Source organism: Muntiacus reevesi, chromosome 3 (genome assembly GCF_963930625.1).
Source record: "Muntiacus reevesi chromosome 3, mMunRee1.1, whole genome shotgun sequence".
In the NCBI taxonomy this organism is placed as follows: Eukaryota; Metazoa; Chordata; class Mammalia; order Artiodactyla; family Cervidae; genus Muntiacus; species Muntiacus reevesi.
The window spans coordinates 142,582,483-142,600,089 of record NC_089251.1 but is presented as its reverse complement, the minus strand read 5'-3'; the positions used below and the strand labels follow the sequence as shown (position 1 = coordinate 142,600,089).

Below are 17,607 nucleotides of genomic sequence, written 5' to 3'. Positions count from 1 at the left end.
TGGCAAAGTAATGTCTCTACATTTAATATGCGGTCTAGATTTGTCATAGCTTTTCTTCCAAGGAGCAAGCATCTTCTAATTTCATGGCTGCAGTCACCATCTGCAGTGATTTTGGAGCCTCCCAAAATAGTCTCTCCCTATTTCCATTTCCCTATCTATTTGCCATGAAGTGATGGGTCCAGATGCCATGATCTTAGATTTCTAAATGCTGAGTTTTAAGCCAGCTTTTTCACTCTCCTCTTTCACTTTCATCAAGAGGCTCTTTAGTTCTTCTTCACTTTTGGCCATAAGGGTGGTGTCATCTGCATATCTAAGGTTATTGATATTTCTCCCAGCAATCTTGATTCCATCTTGTGCTTCCTCCAGCCCAGCATTTCTCATGATGTACTCTGCATATAAGTTAAATAAGCAAAGTGACAGTATACATTCTTGGCATATTCCTTTCCCAATTTAGAATCAGTCTGTTGTTTCATGTCCAGTTCTTACTGTTGCTTCTTGACCTCCATACAGATTTCTCAGGAGGCAGGTAAGGGGGTCTGGTACTTCCATTTCCTCAAGAATTTTCCACAGTTTGTTGTGATCCACATAGTCAAAGGCTTTGGCATAGTCAATAAAGCAGAAATAGATGTTTTTCTGAAACTCTTTTGCTTTTTCTGTGATCCAGCAGATGTTGGCAATTTGATCTCTGGATCCTCTCCCTTTTCTAAATCCAGTTTGAACATCTGGAAGTTCACGGTTCATGTATTGTTAAAGTCTAGCTTGGAGAAGTTTGAGCATTACTTTGCTAGCATGTGAGATGAGTGCAGTTGTGCAGTAGCTTGAGCATTCTTTGACATTGCCTTTATTTGGGATTGGACTGAAAACCGACATTTCCAGTCCTGTGGCCACTGCTGAGTTTTATAAATTTGCTGGCATATTGAGTGCAGCACTTTCACAGCATCATCTTTTAGGATTTGAAACAGCTCAACTGGAATTCCATCACCTCCACTAGCTTTGTTCGTAGTGATGCTTCCTAAGGCCCACTTGACTTCGCATTCCAGGATGTCTGGCTCTAGGTGAGTGATCACACCATCGTGATTATCTGGGTCATGAAGATCTTTTTTGTACACTTCTTCTGTGTATTCTTGCCACCTCTTAATATCTTCTGCTTCTGTTAGGTCCATACCATTTCTGTCCTTTACTGTGCCCATCTTTGCATGAAATGTTCCCTTGGTATCTCTGATTTTCTTGAAGAGATCTTCGTGTTTCCCATTCTATTGTTTTCCTCTATTTCTTTGCGTTGATTCCTGAGGAAGGATTTCTTATCTTTCCTTGCTATTCTTTGGAACTCTGCATTCAGATGGGTATATCTTTCCTGTTCTCCTTTGCCTTTACCGTCTCTTCTTTTCTCAGCTATTTGTAAGGCCTCCTCAGAAAGCTATTTTGCCTTCTTGCATTTCTTTTTCTTTGGGATGGCCTTGATCTCTGCCTCCTGTACAATGTCACAAACCTTCTTCCATAGTTCTTCAGGGACTCTATCAGATTCTAATGCCTTGAATTTATTTGTCACTTCTACTGTATAATTGTAATGGGTTTGATTTAGGTCATACCTGAATGGTCTAGTGGTTTTCCCTACTTTCTTCAATTTAAGTCTGAATTTGGCAATAAGGAGTTCAAGATCTGAGCCACAGTCAGCTCCTGGTCTTGCTTTTGCTGACTGTATAGAGCTTCTCCATCTTTGGCTGCTAAGAATATAATCAACTGATTTTTTGTATTGCCCATCTGGTGATGTCCATGTGTAGAGTCTTCTCTTGTATTGTTGGAAGAGGGTGTTTGCTATGACCAGTGAGATCTCTTGGCAAAATTCTGTTACCCTTTGCCCTGCTTCATTTTGTACTGCAAGGCCAAATTTGCCTGTTACTCCAGGTATCTCTTGACTTCCTACTTTGTATTCTAGTCCCCTATAATGAAAAGGACATTTTTTTGGATGTCAGTTCTAGTGGATCTTGTAGGTTTTCATAGAACTGCTCAACTTCAGCTTCTTCAGCATTACTGGTTGGGGCATAGACTTGGATTATTGTGATATTGGTTGGTTTGCCTTGGAAACAAACAGAGATCATTCTGTCGTTTTTGAGATTGCACCCAAGAACTGCATTTCGGACTCTTTTTGTTAACTATGAGGGCTAATCCGTTTCTTCTAATGGATTCTTGCCTACGGTAGTAAATATAATGGTCATCTGAGTTAAATTTGCCCATTCCAGTCCATTTTAGTTCACTGATTCCCAAAATGTCCATGTTCACTCTGGCCAACTCCTGTTTGACCACTTCCAGTTTCCCTCATTCATAGGCCTAACATTCCAAGTTCCATGCAATATTGTTTGTTTCAGCATTGGAATTTACTCCCATTACCAATCACATTAACAAATGGGCATTGTTTTTTCTTTGACTCTGTCTCTTCATTCTTTCTGGAGTATTTGTCCACTCTTCTCCAGTAGCATATTGGACACTTACTGGCCTGGGGAGTTCATCTTTCAATGTCCTGTCTTTTTGCCATTTCATACTGTTCATGAGGTTCTCGAGGCAAGAATACTGAAGTGATTTGCCATTCCCTTCTCCAGTGGACCACATTTTGTCAGAACTCTCCACCATGACCCATCCGTCCTCGGTTGCCCTACACAGCATGGCTCATAATTTTATTGAGTTAGACAAGGCTGTGGTCCATGTGATCAGTTTGATAGCGCTATGAATGTGTGTACTTTTTTTTTTTTAATGGGTCTCCAGGTTTCAGTTCAGGGGAGTTTGTTAGGCATCAGTTGAAAAACCCTATCTCATGCCCATAAACACACATACACAATCTAGTTGCCTCCCAAAACAAATACTGTGCCACTTTCACTATTTTTTAAATCTAATTTTATTTTTTGTTTGTACCAAATGGCTTGTGGGGCTCTTAGTTCCCTTACCAAGGATTGAACCCATGCCCTCTATCATCGAAGCATGAAGTCCTAACCACTGAACCAACAAGGACTTCCCACTAATCGTCTTTTCTTTTTTTTTGAGGTATTTGTATGGTTAATAGGAAAAGAATGTTTAAATCATTTATAGAGAGACCACGCCCTCTCTGACATGTGCTGGTGGGCCTTGACTCATGGTGTCAGCATCTTGCTGTGTGATATGGGCTGCTGTTTGCCTTTTAGTCACTCAGTTCCCAGCACCCTTTCCTTTTTTCTGTATTTTCCTAACCGCATGTTCCTGTCTGCTGACCTTTTTTGATGAAAAGAATTGCTACTGCACTGAAGAGACACCGCGCTTCTTACTTCCACGCACTCACCCACGTGGAGGTGTGACCCTGCAATGGAAAAGTGTCAAGTGAATAAAACTGGAGCAGAAATCAAGTCCAAAAGACTTAGGAACTTAATTTCTCTGGACTTCGATTTCCTTATTGGCTATATAAATCACAGAACTTTCTCTTTTCAGATCTGGAATGGGCCTTGGGTATAGCTTATCCAACATACTTCCTGAGTTAACCAGGAAAACTTGGACTCTGAGATGCAACCCTCCTGGAGGGCTCCTAGTGCCAGGACCACCTGAAGCACTGATTTCTTCACACCTGCTCTCTTGTCACTGTATGTTTGAAGGACATTTCTATATTGTAATGTCAAATGCATTCAACAAGTGTCATAGTACAAGATAATTAGCATCTAGGCAACCATGATGCAGTTTATGCATCCTGTTAATATTATTAACATACTATTAATATTGCTTACCTGGCAGAAACTTTTTTTCCCTATTTATCTCCTTTTACTCCTTAAAAACTTAAAAGTGTTAACCATTTGCAGTGCATTTTCATCATCAAAGTGAGATATTAATATTTACCAATTTAGAGCTTCCTGGTAGTCACATGGTAAATAATCTGCCTGCAATGCAGGAGACCTGGGTTAGATCCTTTTGTTAGGAAGATCCCCTGGAGAAGGGAATTGCTACCCACTCCAGCATTCTTGCCTGGAGAATTCCAGGGACAGAGGAGCCTGGTGGGCTACAGTCCATGGAATCACAAAGAGTCAGACATGACCGAGCAACTAACACACACGCACACCAATTTAGGTGTATTTGGATAACATTTTCCCTGTTTATATTTATCTTGTCATCCTAAGTGTCAGTAGCATTGGAAAGAGAATATGTTCTCTTTCTTCAAATGAGGTGTTTCTGTGACCTGATAATTCAGTAGCACAGAAGTAATATCTTAAAGCAAAGGGGAACTGAACCTCTGCAAAAGCAGCCTTTACCCCTATTTCTACAGAACCAGTTTACCATGTTAATTTCAGTTCCTTTCTCCTTCCTACCACCGCACCTTTCCCCTATGCTCACCTCTGTGGCTTTGTTAACCATACGTTTTTCTAGACATAGTGTGAAGATACTCTGAAGATTCTGTGAGCATAAAACCCTGGTTTTCTCATTGGTTTGCCTGCAGTGCTGTTGGTTGGCATGTGTTTACCTTCCTCTTTTCCTCACTTTACCTCGTGTTTGTCTCTGTCATTCTGGAAGCCAGTACGATTTCCAGTATGAACTTCTTATACACCTCGCCCAACTGAAAAATCTCATCTTTCATTTCTCATGCATGTCAAGACATCTTAAATTAAAAGTAGATCATTCAAACCTTTGGTGGGCTAAAGCCAAGATTCTTGGTGGTGAATTTTTTTCTGGAACAAATCACAGCAGTTGCTAAAAGTTCCCTTTTGCTTGTCCTTCCTCAAGGAAGAAATATAAGCATAGTTTTCAGTTTCTTTTGGACACTCCTTCTCCTTTGCTTTGTATGTGGAGTCGTTGCTAAGTTCTCATGTGTCTTCTAGTTGCTCACTCTATTTATGCCTGTGGCCACTGAGTCCCTCTTTACCTTCTTCACATTACCCTCCCAGCCTCCATGCTTGGGGCCTCCCAGTTCTTACAGAAAGCCTTCTTGGCACCTTAACTGGGACCTCCAGAGCTTTCCAGGTGTCAATGGCCCTGGAATAAAGTAACACCAGTATTGATGACAAGCTGTCCTTCTGATTTTGCTCAGGAGAATCATTAACCATTCTTAAATAAATCCCGTCTCCTACTCACCATACAATTTTGAGCTTGTGCCTTCATGATATTTGACATGGGGATCACATTTAAAGCCATTATTTGTTTCCTTTGCTCACTGCATCATCATACAGACGATTCTCCTGGATCTTGGTTTCAGTCTCTGTAACTGCCTATCCTTCTGAGACATCTTTCAAAACTCTCTAAGCAGAATTTCATATGTAACACATCATCTGGCATTTAAGCTGATTTCTTTCCAAGCAAATCATCTAAACAGGGGGAAAAAAATCCCCCCAAGGGTGTGTGTGCATATCATTTATACTGAGGAGACAGCAACTTGTGTTTATATAGATAACACCTTCAGTCTGGGTTGGCCTTTGTATCTTGTATGATTCCTTGATGTACCAACCTGAGCCTTTTAACTAGCTGCTGCCTCTTTCAAAATTCCTTTATCCAAACAAGATTAGATGACCCTCCTCTGGCTTCCTGTAATTATATTTATAAGGGTTGTTGTTCAGTCGCTCAGTCATGTCTGACTTCTTGGGACCCCATGGTCTGCAGCACACCAGGTTCTGCTGTCCTTTACCATCTCCCTGAGTTTGCTCAAACTCTTGTCTGTTGAGTCAGTGATGCCATCCAACCATCTCATCCTCTGTCGTCCCCTTCTCCTCCTGTCTTCAGTCTTTCTCAGCATCAGGATCTTTTCCAATGAGTCGACTCTTCCCATCAGGTGGCCAAAGTATTAGAACTTCACCTTCTGCATCAGTCCTTCCAATGAATATTCAGGGTTGATTTCCTTTAGGATTAATTGGTTTGATCTCCTTGCTATCCAAGGGACTCTCAAGAGTCTTCTCCAGCACCATAGTTCAAAGGGATTATTGTATTTATAGGGGGCATTAGACAATCAATTCTAATTTTTTGAATTTTGCATTTATCATCTTCAAAGTGGTAATTGCTTAAGAACTGGAAAATGAAAAAAAAAAAAAAAAAAAAACTGGAAGATGCACTCTCTTCATATACACCTAGGAACCGACTCCAGTGCTAGTTCACTCTAAACCTGGGAGAACCTGATGAATCTAGCCATCTTCTTAAGGGGAAGAACTGTGAATGAGTGTGTAAATTTTTTCCTGAGTGCCACATAAGCCCTGAATACAGAAGGACAGTGATCCAAAAAGTATTGAGCTTCCCTGGTGTGGCAATATTCTGTCCTGTAAGGACAGAATTACCAGAAGCTACAATGAGATCAGGAATTCTACTCTTATGAGGGATGCCACTTCTCTGTGGCTGTCTCTTTGGCTTCCATTAAGCTTCTGTGCATCTGGCCAGTTAGCATGGGACTTGACCCAGTCTACACTGTGTTCATTGTTTCTCTAATAAGGCATACATACCACTTTACTGAGACCCACCTTTCTGTGTACAGAAGTGTTTTTTTTGTCCACACATCCCCATCTTTAAAAGATATGCTTAGAGTGAGCACCATGATTATTCATCTTAATGATTACCCACCTCTTTTAAAGGTTGATGCGTAGTGGGTCCTCCAATATTTAACTGAATAGAGAAACAAAGCAGTTGTACAAGCACTTTATGCTTTAAAGCACTTAGTATTTCTTATTTTATTTGGCTCTTCAGCCAGTGGTTTTTAAACTATGATATCAAGGCATGATGTTGTTCCTTGAGCTGAATTAAGGGCTTTTGCATCTAAAATTTAATGAGTCTCATCTCGATTGGTTGAAAATCACCAATGAGGGGTACTTCTTTTCCACTTTTGAAATTCCTTTCCACCTCAACTTTTTTTTTTCTTAAAAGCTTAAATTTCTTTCGTAAGGCTATGCCTGTTTTTGCACAGAATTGTGTTTTACTATTTTCATTTACATAGTATTCCAAGAAAATTCACTTGACTCCTGGGAGTTGAGCTTTTCAAGCAGATAAGGTAACATTTCTCACAAGAGCAAGTGCTATACCCTCCTTTTTCTCATGTGTGGATATGTGAGGAGGAGGTTGATTCCTGTATAAAAATTATTTGTCAGACAGTGGTGTGTCTCATACATGCCTTATTTTACTTCAGCTTTCCATCAGCTCTGTGATGCAATGGTATCACCAGGTGTTAAATGATGAACTTGGGTCACAGAGTGGTCCATTGTCACAGAGCCAGGAGAGGTGAAGTTCAGTCTATTTGATTCCAAAGTCCAGGTCCTCTCCACTGTCCTTACACTGTAGTTTTTAAGAGTCTAATCTTTACTAAACTCCTTCAAGCAGATGTTATATTTTAAATGCCCCCCCCTCCCACCCACAAGAGTTTACATAAAACTGAATATAGTTGTCTCTCTCTCTTGTTTCAACTTGGCTTACAAGGTCTGCCTTCGACCCTATTATATACATTCAAAAAGTGTGTTAGTTGCTTAGTCATGCCTAACTCTTTGCGACCCCATGGACTGTATGTAGCCTGCCAGTCGCCTCTATCCATGGAATTCTCCAGGCAAGAATACTGGAGTGGGTAACCATTCCCTTTTTTGAGGGGATCTTCCCAACCCAGGGATTGAACCCAGGTCTCCTGCATTGCAGGCAGATTCTTTACCATCTGAGCCACCAGCAAAGCTCCATATTGCATCCACGGATTTGCTCAAATCATCTTCAGCGCTTCTGATTACTTGCTTACCCTTATACCCTGGAATGTGTCTTCCCTTGTTTTTGAACTGTAACTCTCTCTTCCAGTCACCTTTGAATGGGGTTGAGAATTTAAAAAATTAAATTTTAAATTGCCAAGTGAAAGATTGTTTAAAACTCTGTCACTTTCCTATTTAAAAATATTCATTGGAGACAGCAAAGAAAAAATTAGGTGACTTAACAGGAGGCGTTTAGTTGTGGGATTCTGAAAAGTGGAGAACAAAACTTACTCCTGAAAAGTTGACAGTGAATTTAAGAAAGACCTAGTTGTTTTAAAGTTTGTTTGTTAACTTTCCAAATAGTTGGTCCACAGGCACAAAACTGAACTGTCATCTTCTGCAAGCCATGCTACAGTACCGTGGCATATTGATTGATCATAGCAATCCAAATACATGTTATTATAAAATATGTTTTAGTAATTTATTTTTTTGTTGTTAAAACAGCAGATATTAAGGCTGTGAGACTAAAACAACAACAAAAGGGATCAGTCATGTTTTTTAAGTTGAAGGAAAACTATATGGTGTAGCTTAAGGAAAATATATTTATTACCCAAGAAGAATGTCTTTCTTTCGCCCTTCTTCTCACTCTCTTCCTTCCACCAGCATAAATACACATTCTGTGTATATATATAGGTACATATGTATATACATATGTGTGTGTATATATATACACACACACATGGGTATGGGACTTAGCTGAAAATCTGTGTAAGTGAAATTGTCAGTCACTGAAATACTCATCTCTGTGCCTCTAAATCAACTTATTTTGTGACCTTGGTGACATGTACCGTGCATGCATGCATGCTAAGTTGTTTCAGTCGTGTCCCACTGTTGGCAACCCATGGACTGTAGCCCTGCCAAGCTCCTCTGTCCATGGGATTCTGCAGGAAAGAATACTGAAATGGGTTGTGATGCCCTCCTCCAGGGGATCTTCCCTATCTAGGGATCGAACCCGAGACTCACGTCTCTTCTCTTGGTGGGTTCTTTACCAAGAGTGCCACCTGGGAAACCCATCATGTACTAGTTTGACACGTTTTTTTATTTTTGTTTGTTTTCTAATTTGAGATCATTGATGTACTCGTTTGAGTTAAAAGCTTAGAAACAAGCCAGAGTTTCATGAAATTAGTCCCGTTCTCTTCTTAATTTTAAAGATAATAGGTTACTTCTAAGGATATTACATTTAGACTAACTTGTTCACTTGGTGTTAATGGTAATTCAGGGGCATAACCTGAGAGGCTTAGTTCAGATCAGCTGACAGAAAACATCCTGGTGTGAAGCTGGGACTCTATTGTCTAACTTTTATGGTGCTTTCTCTTTTTCTCTTTTATTTTCTTGTGTTGTTTTTTTTTTTTTTTTTTTTGGGGTTTTCTTTTTTTGTTTGTTTATTTCAGAGAATAATTGCCAACCATAGAACTGTTGGTGTGTCACTTGCTTAAGAAACGTTTTATGCAGTTGATTGTACATGCAAAGCAGAAAGAGACTCCCAGACACAGAAAGCAAGCTTAGAGTTACCAAAGGGGAAAGGGAAGAGGGGAGCCACCAATCAGGGGCACATGAGTAACCGATTTACACAGAACTATGTATTAAGTAGGTAAGCAACAAGGATATACTGCATAGAACGGGGAATTATACCCATTAATTTACAATAATCTGTAATGGAATAGAATCTGCAAAAATGCTGAATCACTCTGCTATGCACCTGAAACTAACACAATGTTGTAAATCAACTATACTTGAAAAAATGTTTAAGGTGGAGGTAGAGAATAATGTAGTAAAGTACATATTAATAAAAAATAAATAATGGAACATGAACTTGGACTTTATTATACCTTTTGGCATAGTGTTTCATCCTCAGTAGCATATTAATTTCTTATTGTAAAATAAGTTTTTGTGTTTTTTTTTTAAAAAAGCAACTTCTAACTGAATAAGGGTGAAAAGTGTTAGAAATTCTATATTTTGTACACAGAATAAGGATGTTATAGCACATAGAAAAATCAGATTTGGAAATAACTTCAAAATGGATTCACTTTTTATAACTGTACCGTGTAGAATGAGGTATGAAAAATGTTATTTTAAACTGTTATAGCTCGAATTACTTTCACAATATTGATAAACAGAGAATTGCATTTCTACTGTTTTTTCCCTAGAAGCACACAAATATAAAGTTAATTTTTATAAGAGTAATTTTTAAGTCACAGATTTTTGGAGAGCTTCCTATATAGTGGTCAGTTGTGTATGAAACAAATTATTTTTAGCCTAATTGCAGGCAGAGTAGTTAGGCCACTCACTCTGTTAAGGTTGAATTTCATTTGAACTTTCTAATAGTATGATTTGTTTTCAGAATTTAATAACTGACTCAAATATTTAATAGTGGAAGCTTTCATTAAATTTAAAAGAAATCAGGATATATTTTTAGAAGAGCTAACTTATTTTCCTTATCAGTTTTATCTACTTTAGGAGAAAAGAAAGAGAATGAAGCCCATCTCTTTGTGAACTTAAATAGACATTAATGCTATAATCCCAGCAAGTAATTTATTTCAGTATATATCATCATTCAGAAGAGTTGGGAAGCACCAAATGGCAGTAATAACTATACTTCCAGCTCTCCTGAATAGCAAATTGCACTGACTCTGTGAAACTCTTCACTTGTCTGCTGGATAATCATTCTTTTTAAGACTCAAATATATTTTCTAGACCAGTTTTCGATTGCACATTGTCTACTTTCTCACTGCCTAACCATTTTCTGTTGAGTACAACAACTTATTTTGAAATGTGAGTAGGGAAAGCTAAGAGTTGAAAGATTTTGTTTCCATGTGTCATCCCAGAAATAGATGACAAAAAGATCATTAAATGGATTAATTTACAGGCATCCTTAGAATAGAATGCTTTTACGTTACAGCCTGTTATAAGCCTTTTAAATTAAATTGCATTGTACCATACTCTCTGCTCCCCCTGCCCCCAGGGGTCTCTTGACCTCTCACCTCTTATTTTGTCCTCTAGGCACTCCACTACTGGTGAGGAGAAGCAGTGACCCAGCGCCAAGCCCACCCGCTGATGCCCAGTCAAGCGCTTCACTCCCCGGTGTTCAGGGTCTGAAACCTGTGATTCCAGTAGGTATCCTGTTGTTTGCATTGCTAGTAAAAGATCAAAGCACCTTACACATACACTAACTGGGACATTACAGCCTTAAGTAAGTGGATAATTAGAGATCTTTTGATAGGGTATGTAATATTACTTATAAGATTAATAATAACTAATATGAGCTATTGCTAGTATCAGTTATAGTGAGAGCTATTACTTATAGAGCACCAACTGTGTGCCTAGGACTGTTTAAAGGGCTTTACATGGTCATCTACACTTCCACCTCAAAGTACCAACTTGCTTTTGTCTCCATTTTACTGATGGTGTAACTGAAGCAGAAGGAGGTCTAATGATTTATCAAAGGTCACAGCTAGTAAGTGGCCAAGTCAAGACTTTAACCCAGGTGATCGGCTGCAGGACCTGTGTTTTTAACTATACACTATACAGTTGGATCCCTCATCCTCTTGCTTCATGATGCTCGAAGAGATAGTTTATCTGTTTGTGGTATGTTCATGCAGTGCTGTGTGAAGTCATATAATGGTGAATGGTTTCACAATACTGGTAACATAGACATGTGGTACCAGTAACTGAGTTTCTACATCTCAACATTCAAATGAAGGCAAAGTGAAATTAGATACCAGAATGCTTACACCTAATAAAGCTTATAACTGCTTTACTTCTAACTGAGAAGTGAAGTGGAGTATAGCTTACTAAGAGACCATGTCCTCTTTCCATATGAAACTGTGGGATTTTTCTGCTAAATCCCAATCTACTTTGAAGAGTTGTAATTGTGGTTCATTCTCTGAAATTGCCTAAGAGTTAGGTTTTCAATGATGGCTGGTATCATTGCAATAAGTGATCTTCAATAATGGCACCCTATTTAAAAATTTTTCTGAAAGTGAATCTCTTCTCCATTTTAAGTCTCACTGTGTATGATGCCTTCAGAAAAAAAGGCAATGTTTTTGGTATGTAGAGATGCTGCATGAACTAAATGGATTCTCCCAGGGTGAAATAAAATATTCTTAGTAAGAAACTGTTAATGTGTAGGACAGCTTCCCTGGTGGCTCAATGGGAAAGAATCTACCTGCCAATGCAGGAGATATGGGTTTGATCCCTGGGTTGGGAAGATCCCCTGGAGAAGAAAATGGCAACCCACTCCAGTATTCTTGCCTGGGGAGTCTCTTGGACAGAGAAGCCTGGTGTTCATGGGGTTGCAGAGTCAGACATGACTTAGCAGCTAAACAACAATAATGTGTATGAAGTAGGGGTCACCATACTAACTCATGGGATAATTAAATAGGTTTACAGCAATATTTTGCCTGTTTCTTTTTGTAAGCCTGGAAGTGTCCTGGGAGTATTTTAGATGTAATGTTTTCTCACTTTCCATCCCTATAAGGAAACATATTTAATAGAACATCATTTTAATAAAAATCAGGTGTATGTGTTCTGCTCTAATGATGAGTATAAACAGAACCAGTATGTGGTGTGGCATTTGTATGTGTGTTTAATGCCCACTGATTGAGCCCATGTTAAGCCTAAATATATTGGATTGGAGGAAGAGAAGAACTATAAAAATGAGAGAAGAATTACATAAAGGAGAAAAACTATAATTTACTGCTTATTTTTATGATGTTAATATACCCCCAAACTGAAGTGTGATCTTTGTTACCATGATTTACATGCAGAAACCCTACCAATATTAGGTCCATGTTTCTATCACTCAGGCTCTGTGTTGAGATCAACTGAAAATACAACAATAAAGCTTTCCCTAGACAAAGTGAGGGCTACTGTCTTTCTGCTACATTCTATATCCTTAACAAAATATGATACCGCTATGTTCCAAGCTGGGGTGTTTGGAGAGGACTATTCAGGACTGATTTCCTTTACAATTGACTGGTTTGATTTCCTTGCTGTCCAAGGGACTCTCAAGAGTCTTCTTCAACACCACAATTCAGAAGCATCAATGCTTCAGCGCTCAGTTTTCTTTAGGTCCAACTCTCACATCTATACATGACCACTGGAAATACCATAGCCTTGACTAGACGGACCTTTGTTGGCAAAGTATTGTTTCTGCTTTTTAATATGCTGTCTAGGTTTGTCATAGCGTTTCTTCCAAGGAGCAGGTGTCTTTTAATTTCAAGGCTGTAGTCACCATCTGCAGTGATTTTGGAACCCAAGAAAATAAAGTCACTAGGTGTCTAAAGGAGGACATTTAGGGGTGTTTATTTTTACCAAGAAGAAAATGCATTTGTATGTGTGAAAGTGCACACACACATGTGTAACAGCTATCCCCCTTTATCTCTGTACATCCTAACTCATGTGCTAGTTACACCTGCTTGTCCAGTGTCATAACCACTGGCCACATGTGGATATTGAGCACTAGAAATGCATTTCAAGTGTGACATACCCACTGGATGTCAAAGTTTGAAATATGAAAAAAGTAATATGAAAAACCTTTATAATTTTTTATTGACTCCACATCAAAATGTTACTAGGTTTGGTAAATTCAGTTGAATAAAGTATATTTAAACTGTTTTCACCTGTTTCTTTGTACTTTTAAAAAAGACACAGCTACTAAAAAATTAAAAATTATGTCTGTGGTTCACACTGTATTCCTGTTGGACAGAGCAGCTCAGACCTAAGTGAAATTGCATATAACACTAATGAAATGGTTTGAGACCCTTGAGAGAAAGTTCTTTGAGTTGCACATCATCTCTGGGGTAACAGTATGATTAGGTTTGCCTGGGGCAGTCTGAGTTCATGTGGCATATTTATTAATCGTGTCCCTGCTAACTCTCAGAGGTGTCCATGTATGGATGATAAATTATGTGGCACCCTACACATAGCCCTGTAGTCACTTGCAGTGTTTGCTCAGTGATCAGAGGAGCAGCCTTCCAGGGAAACCATGGGAACGTAACAACCACAACTCCTACCTGGGAGCACACTGCCCAGCGGGCTCTGTGTGTCTCGGGCCTGAGCCCAGGCGGTGCAGAATTGGAGACTATAGATTAACCATCTCTCAGACTGTAATTCTATCCATGCTTCCTCTACCACTTCAGCTGCAGTATAGTTGATTCCTGTGGTTTGATAAGGGATGATGAAAACGGGGAGCATGTGATAATGTACCCATGTAGCCACTGATATGAAAAATAATTGCTTAAAAAACTCTATTCTATTGCATTTCATTTCAATATCCAAGAAGAAAAGCAACTACAACAAAATTCCCACTCTTAAACAGAGTGTTCATATGTAAGTAATTCACAGATGGCAGAGCCCCAAGTGGGTTATATTCAATCATTCCCAAGAAATGAGACTTACTTAAAACCCACAGCATAAGAAGCTGTAAGAATGAATATTTGACACATTTGATTATGTTGAAATATTGCCTCTAAAACCACAGTTGATGATTGTTATTTTTAGTTGTACTTCATTAGACTTGCTCTAGAAGGGAGATTTTTCTTTGATGTCCAGAGATATGTTTTTTGAAATGCTGGAAAAGTCACACTTGTTTTCTGGCTGGTGAAATTATTACAGATTGGTTATTTAAGATGTACAGCCTCGAACAAGTTGAAGTTTTTAAAAAGGGTTTAAAGTAGAAAAATCAGATCTTCAGCAAATTTCTAATTCTGTGAATATTACAAAGCCACTAAACCTCAGTATTTGTCTCTAAGAGTACCACCAGATAAATTTGTTCCCTTCCTTCCTCTTTTCATAAACCTATCCAGGTAGTCAGAATAGCATGCTTATTAATGTGCACTTATTATATGACTATTTATCTTTCAAGGAATAGAAAATTCAATTTGACTGACTGCTTGTGAATCAAAGAAAGAAAATCCTGGGGGCAAGATAGTGTAGTAAGAACCTCCTTATGGGCCTGTAACCTTCCTTGCCTTGATTGTAACCTGGTGTTCTTGGCTTAAGGGCATGCCATAAAGCCAGGTTCTTGAAATTGATGTTCCTGAATTTGTGGATGGAAGAGAATTCTAAAACAGATGTGATTTTTTTCCCCTTAATATCCGGTTAACTACCATGGTTGTTTTGTGTTTTAATGACTGTTTATGGTTTCACGTTTAACCCTAGGGCAAAATGATCCTGCAGGGTGAGTAAATTAAAAAGTGGATTCCTGAAAACTATAATGCTGTGCTTGTTCTCTTTGTTTGTTCTAAAACTATTACTTGTCTTGATTCACCAAAAAAAATTAAGAAGATACTGGTCTGTTTTTTAGGCTATATCTAAAATATATGCATTTTATTTCCAAAAATAGCATGGTCGTCTTTGAAGTTGTTAAATTGGAAGTCCATGGATGGGTCACAGCGGGTCTGTTAAGTCCGTCAAGTTTTACGCATGGCATAGTGTGTGTGTGCGTCTGTGCACACATGTGTGTTTATGTGTGTATGTGTGTCCTGTGGAGAAGGCAATGGCACCCCACTCCAGTCCTCTTGCCTGGAAAATCCCATGGACAGAGGAGCCTGGTGGGCTGCAGTCCATGGGGTCATGAAGAGTCGGAGATGACTGAGCGACTACTTCACCCTCGCTTTTCACTTTCCTGCATTGGAGAAGGAAATGGCAACCCACTCCAGTGTTCTTGCCTGGAGAATCCCAGGGATGGGGGAGCCTGGTGGGCTGCCGTCTATGGGGTCGCGCAGAGTTGGACACGACTGAAGTGACTTAGCAGCAGCAGCGGCAGCGGCAGCATGTGTGTCCTGAAGGTGCTTTATCACCCTGATTATCAGATGTTACAAGGAATACAAAAGACCAAGCACTGCTTGTTTTGAGGTTTAGGATGAAATAATGTGGGGAAGCCACTAATTCTCAGAGTATGATGAAAGATAAAGAAGTAAAGTGGAAATTACTGCTGTCCTCCAAATGTGTATTAAATAATTGAGGTTATTTCATCATATTGTTGAGCTTCCTTTATGGCTCAGTCTGTAAGGAATCCACCTGCAATGCGGGAGACCTGGGTTTGATCCCTGGGTTGGGAAGATTCCCTGGAGGTGGGCATGGCAACACACTCCGGTATTCTTGTCTGCAGAATCCCCATGGACAGAGCTTGTCCGTGTAACCTTGTGGGCTACAGTCCATGGGGTCACAAAGAGTCGAAAATGTGTTAGTACACATTTTGAGGTAATTTCATCATATTATTACCTTTCCTCTCGAGCACATAATATACTAATATATAAATGCAAGATGTACAGATAAATGAGAGTTTTTGAATTGCCTCTTTGAGAGATCAAAAATAACTCCTAAGTCAGTAGCAACACAATTCATAGTAACAGTAAGTCTGAGGGTAAGGGGAGCCAATTCCTTTGGGAAGACACCCTGAAGAGAAGTGTTTCCAGTGGTCCTGCTTTCTCAATAGGATTGAGAAGGGAAAATACAATATCAGTTCTTCAGAGGTTTTGGTATTTCATCGGCCAAGATAATGACAGGTAGCTTCCAGTGAGAGAAAATGTTTCCGGTGGGTAGAAGCACTGTCTTTTGTGCGTTGCATATATATATATATATATATATATATATATATATATATATGTGTGTGTGTGTGTGTGTGTGTATGTATATATGTTGGTTAGAAAATGTTCCCTTGGATGTCACATACATTGAAGTTATTATAGCCGATGTTGCTATTAGATTAAACATTTTAAAACCCATGAAAGGAATTAGTAAAATATTACAGAGAAAGTTCAATAGCTTAGGTTTTAGGATTAAAATCATCAAATTGTCACTGACCTGTCAGAGGACTTTTGGTTGTGGGTTACTGATTGTCGACACCCAACAGAGAAACAACAAAAATTCTGAATGTCCAAATCATATTTTTCTGTCCATTAGATATGTAATGAAGTAGCCATAGAAACAAGGGAACAAAATAATTATTGTAGATGCCGATGTAAATTATAAAACTCCAGCCATTGTCTTCCAAGGAGGAGAGATGGATACTGAAGAGCGAAAGGGAGGGAGAAATGGCGTGTAATATATAATCATATTATTTAGAGATACTGAAGCCTACAAAAGGTTTTCCTTTTTTTTCCCTCTCCTGACACAGTGATTTAATAATAGTCCTGGTGTTCGTAACTCCAGCTGTTCACGCTGTGCGCTGATAAGACCAGAGCTTGGAGACACATTTCAACGCTGGTTTTCATACGGCTTTGTTTTTAAGAGATAAAGCTGCCATCCAATATTTCACGGGGCCAAATGTTTACTTAGTTTGGCCAGTTTAGGCAGCTTAGTTTCTGAAACAGTTATGTTTGTAAGACTGGTGTTCAGGTGGGGGAAATCTAGAAGCCCAATTTATTCTGCAAAAGAGTTTTACATCAAACCTTGCAGGAGTAGATGAAACATTTAGGCTGCATGAATGTCTAAGCCGTGACTAATGAAGGATTCTGGGGGTTGTGCCCCCTGTTTAGGAGGTGCTCCCCCATCATCCTTTTTGGGTCTAATCCAGAACTGGTCCAGAAAATCTAAAAGAAGTATCCCTATTCAGACTTCAGTCTCAGAAATTAAAGAGGTAACCATGACATGCCATCTCTTGCTGTTTATGTTGATCTGCACATAATGAAAATTGAATGGGTTTGCTTTTCTGTCAGCATAAATTGATTAATCCCTTAGATGTCCATGACCTCTGCCATGTGTCATCCAGAAAGCATAATGCATGGTTCCTGTCCTCAGGAAACTTCAGTTCAGTTCAGTTGCTCAGTCATATCCGACTCTTTGTGACCCCATGAATCGCAGCACGCCAGGCCTCCCTGTCCATCACAAACTCCCGGAGTTTACTCAAACTCATGCCCATCAAGTCGGTGATGCCATCCAACCATCTCATCCTCTGTCG

The 17,607-nt window shown here is 39.2% G+C and overlaps 1 protein-coding gene across 2 annotated transcripts in view; it reads left to right on the top strand.

The window, feature by feature from the left end:
- Nucleotides 1-17,607, top strand: part of PARD3B (par-3 family cell polarity regulator beta) — a 1,130,274-nt gene that overhangs the window by 538,280 nt on the left and 574,387 nt on the right. For both annotated transcript variants that reach the window (XM_065930754.1, XM_065930753.1), the window contains exon 4: nucleotides 10,704-10,813. In XM_065930754.1, coding sequence (XP_065786826.1) covers nucleotides 10,704-10,813 — 110 coding nt within the window. The remainder of the gene's footprint in view (nucleotides 1-10,703; nucleotides 10,814-17,607) is intronic.